At 37.2% G+C, this 5000-nt stretch overlaps 1 protein-coding gene across 1 annotated transcript; it reads right to left on the bottom strand.

The window, feature by feature from the left end:
• Positions 1-2022: 2022 nt before the first annotated feature.
• On the bottom strand, positions 2023-2610 carry LOC137623619 (uro-adherence factor A-like). Its single transcript, XM_068354451.1, has one exon. It carries the CDS (start codon positions 2608-2610, stop codon positions 2023-2025), a length of 588 nt encoding a protein of 195 aa, XP_068210552.1.
• Between the last annotated feature and the right edge of the window lie 2390 nt (positions 2611-5000).

The following is a 5000-nucleotide window of genomic DNA, read 5'->3' as shown; positions in this document are numbered from 1 at the left end:
ACACACACACACACACACACACATATATATATATATATACAGTATATACAGTATATATATATATATATATACAGTATATACAGTGTATATATATATATATATACTGTATATATATATATATATATATACACTGTATATATATATATATAGTGTGTGTGTGTGTGTGTGTGTGTTTGCTTATTGTTTTAAGTATGATTATTACTGCTTAATTTTTGTATCTATTTACTGCTTGAGAAATGTCAATTGCAGCGTGAATTATATATTTTTATAAAAAATTATATTTCATTCATCGCACAAAGTACGGTCCACTCATTGCCTTTTTATTTTAGGCCATTGGGGTTGTGGTGGTCTGTGGTAACGGTCCCTGACTTGTGATCGCTAGAATGGGGTGTTCGAGTCCCGCTGAACCTCGTAAGTTCCTTTGGTCGCTGCAACCTCCCCATCCTTGTTAGCTAAGGATGGGGCTTTTGGGGAGCCGATAGGTCTTCTTGCTGAGTCATCAGCAGCTATTACCTGGCTCTCTTTGGTCGTAGCTTGGGTGGAGAGGGGCGATAGGCGCTGATCATATATTTATATGGTTAGTCTCTAAGGCCTTGTCTTGCTTGATAGGGCAATGTTACTGTCGCTTTCCGCTGCCATTCATGAGCGGCCTTTAAACCAAAGAAAAGCAAGGAAAGGGGGTTATAAGGTTAAGTTAACCATGGATGAAGCTTGGACCTGCTTCTCAGAGCGAGGAAGTTTATATATCAGAAAAACAAAAGTGAGAAGACAATTTCGAAACTAAGCAGTGATTGTTATATTCCCCAAAGATCCTTTTATTATTTTTAGTTTACACCTAAATATATAAAGTAGTTTACTGACATTGGTTAAGCTGCATTTGGAAGGTTTCTTCACACATACCTTCATGTTTATGATACTCCAAAATCAAACCATTGTTCTCTAGTCTTGGGAAGTGCCATAGCCTCTGTACCATGGTCTTTCCACTCCCTTGGGTTAGAGATCTCTTGCTTGAGGGTACACTTGGGCACACTATTCTATCTTGTGTCTCTTCCTCTTGTTATTTTCAAGTTTTTATAGTTTATTTATGAAAGATTTATTGTAATGTTATTGTTCTTAAACTTCTTTTAGTTTTTTCCTTATTTCTTTTCCTCACTGGGCTATTTTCCCTGTTGGAGCCCTTAGGCTTATAGCATACTGCTTTTCCAACTAGGGTTGTAGCTTAGAAAGTAATAATAATAATAATGATAATAACAAAGATGCTAAAGTCTTCAATTTCACAAATGTGATTGTCGTGGTCTTCCTAATATTACGCAAATCTTTGTCGTCTATTTAATATATTATATCATACCTTCACTTTGCCCAATTTGAATTTGGATTTTGTTAATGTGTTTTCCGAGATGCATCCTTATACTTTAACGTTTTTTCCTTTATACTTTAACGTTTTTTCCTTTATACTTGAACGTTTTGTCCTTTATAATTGGAACGTTTTTTTCTTTGTACTAGAACGTTTTGTTCATTATACTAGAACGTTTTGTTCTTTATGCTTGAACGTTTTGTTCTTTATGCTTGAACGTTTTGTCCTTTATACGTGTCCTTTATACGTGACCGTTTTGTCCTTTACACGTGAACGTTTTGTCCTTTACACGGGAACGTTTTGTCCTTTACACGTGAACGTTTTGTCCTTTATTTGCCAAACGTTTATGGCAACACCCGTCTAACATCTGTTTATGTATTGTAACCTTTATTTTATACTCCAAATAGTAATGACACCACTTATTCATTGCCGTGTTTATTATGAACTTTATAATTTATTTAAAAGGATGTGACATCTCTACAGTCATTTTGATTACTAGGTTCACATTCAATGCAAAAGTTTTGAAACCTTCCCGTGCACCTGCAACCTCATTAGCAGTACAGGATAATAGCCTCAGTACTGTATAATAGCTTCAGTACAGGCCATAGCTTCAGTACAGGCCATACCCTCAGTACTGTATAATAGCCTCGTTACAGGCCATAGCCTCATTACTGGCCATCAGCCTCAGTACAGGCCATAGCCTCATTATTGGCCATAGCCTCAGTACAGGCCATAGCCTCATTACTGGTCATAGCCTCAGGACAGGCCATAGCCTCATTACTGGCCATAGCCTCAGTACAGGCCATAGCCTCAGTACAGGCCGTAGCCTCATTACTGGCCATAGTCTCAGTACAGGCCATAGCCTCTGTACAGGCTATAGCCTTAGTACAGGCCATAGCCTCATTACTGGCCATAGCCTCGGTACTGGCCATAGCCTCAGTACAGGCCATAGCCTCAGTACAGGCCATAGCCTCAGTACTGGCCATAGCCTCATTACTGGCCATAGCCTCAGTACAGGCCATAGCCTCAGTACAGGCCATAGCCTCAGTACTGGCCATAGCCTCAGTACAGGCCGTAGCCTCAGTACTGGCCATAGCCTCAGTACAGGCCATAGCCTCAGTACAGGCCATAGCCTCAGTACAGGCCATAGCCTCAGTACAGGCCATAGCCTCATTACTGGCCATAGCCTCAGTACAGGCCATAGCCTCATTACTGGCCATAGCCTCAGTACAGGCCATAGCCTCAGTACAGGCCATAGCCTCAGTACAGGCCTGGCCATAGCCTCAGTACAGGCCATAGCCTCAGTACAGGCCATAGCCTCATTACTGGCCATAGCCTCAGTACAGGCCATAGCCTCATTTACAGTCAACTACGGGCCAACCAAGGGAAAGGCCCGTGCCAACAACAAGTGTTGGCTTTAATACCCCAACAACAACAACAAGCCTCATTACTGGCCAGAGCCTCAGTACAGGCCAAAGCCTCAGTACTGGCCATAGCCTCAGTACTGGCCATAGCCTCAGTACAGGCCATAGCCTCATTACTGGCCATAGCCTCAGTACAGGCCATAGCCTCAGTACTGGCCATAGCCTCAGTACAGGCCATAGCCTCGGTACTGGCCATAGCTTCAGTACAGGCCATAGCCTCAGTACAGGCCATAGCCTCATTACTGGCCATTAGCCTCAGTACAGGCCATAGCCTCAGTACAGGCCATAGCCTCATTACTGGCCATAGCCTCAGTACAGGCCATAGCCTCATTACTGGCCATAGCCTCAGTGCAGGCCATCTGGGAAGGCTTCTGCAGTGAAGACTCGGCTTGGCACTTGACCAGAGAAGCCAGATCACTCGTGTCTGTATGGGGGAGAGTCTTGTGGTTCAATTATTGTCTTAAACGTTCGCGTTGTAAGGCAAACAATGCATGTGATTTGCTTGAAGATGTTGTCTTCTCTCTCTCTCTCTCTCTCTCTCTCTCTCTCTCTGACACACACACATGCACGCACAAAAGCTACAAAATCTTCTGACTCTCGGCCTTTGTTCAAGAATAGACATTTTGGGCTTGTTTGTCCTTGGTATGAAGGACGTTCGGTACGTGATGTGTTTCATCTTGTTTTGTTTGTCCTCTTTTGGATAAGTCAGTTACGATAGGTGTAGTAATTTATATATATATATATATATATATATTTATATATATATATATATGTGTGTGTGTGTGTGTGTGTATGTAAATATGTATATATATATATATATATATATATAATGTATGTATATGTATGTATGTATATGTATGTATATATATGTATGTATATATGTATGTATGTATATATATGTATGTATGTATGTATGTATTATATATATATATATATATATATGTATATATATATATGTATATATATGTCTATTTATATATATATATATATATATATGTATATATATATATATAATATATATGTATATATATATATATATATATATATTCTACCATAGTTTGGTATTGCTTTCAAACTGCAGGGTGGATTTCCCTTTGTGGGTGTTTTATGTATTTACTCATTTATGTTTTTCTTTCTATTTTATACGTTATCACAAATGGGAATTTTGTGTTGTGGAACCTTGCTTTATAATGTATGACCTTTTTAGTGTTCCATGTGAATGCTCTTCCGATTCGAACTTCATCATCATAGTAATAATGATATATTTTTTTTTGCATAAATCAATAATAATAATAATAATGATAATAATAATAATAGCAATGGCGTCATAAATCCTGTGATAGGTTTAAATTTATAGTTTTAATGGAAACTGGGATCTTTCAACATAAATGACTGACATCTTCCATTCAAATAAAAATAGCTTTCATTATATTTCCTAATTCTTTTCGAAAAAAATGACATTTTCTCTTAAAAATGTGCGTGCACGTATGAAAATCACCCTCCTCAGTGAAAAATTATGTGATATGATCATACTAAAGTAGTGAAAATTTTTCTCATGATCATATCCTAAAAAGTTTAAAATTATCTCACATGATCATACTGGGAAAGTGGAAACTATGACATGATCATGTCAAAAAGTGAAAAATTCTCTCGTAAGAAAAAAAATTGAAAAATTCTCTTATGATCACAGTAAGTGTGGTTCTCTCATATGCAAAAAAAGAAAAAAAAATGAAAAATTCTCTCATGATCACAGTAAGTGTAAAATATTTTCTTAGGGTCATACTAAGAAAGTGAAAAATTATCATATAATCATACTAAATGTGAACAATTCTCTAAAAAGTGAAAAAGAAAGTTAAAAATTCTAACATAATCACAGTAAGAAAATGAAAAATTCTCACATTGTCATACTAAAAATTGAAAAAGAAAGTTAAAAATTCTAACATAATCACTAAGAAAATGAAAAATTCTCATATTATCATACTAAAAAATAACCGGAAAACCACCGAGCCATTACTATCACCATCTTTATTAGGGTCTTCAGGTACATACAGTTTACTTAAAAAAAAAAAAAAAGAAAAAAAAATTAATGGTCTACAGATCGTAAAAAAAGGGAAGCCTGTTCACCTTTCTTAGCCACAGCGGCGACTGTACGAGCGCCAGGCTGTCTGGTGGATATAGTAGTTATTAGACTTAAGTCTCTAGTCCTTAAGTAAAAGAAGAAA

Source organism: Palaemon carinicauda, chromosome 30 (assembly GCF_036898095.1).
Source record: "Palaemon carinicauda isolate YSFRI2023 chromosome 30, ASM3689809v2, whole genome shotgun sequence".
In the NCBI taxonomy this organism is placed as follows: Eukaryota; Metazoa; Arthropoda; class Malacostraca; order Decapoda; family Palaemonidae; genus Palaemon; species Palaemon carinicauda.
The sequence above is the reverse complement of the archived record's forward strand: the minus strand, read 5'-3'. Positions and strand labels throughout refer to the sequence as shown.

Coding starts and splice junctions, on each gene's coding strand:
- LOC137623619 (XM_068354451.1), bottom strand. CDS start 2,610: ATGGCCTGTACTGAGGCTATGGCCTGTACTGAGGCTATGGCCAGTAAT.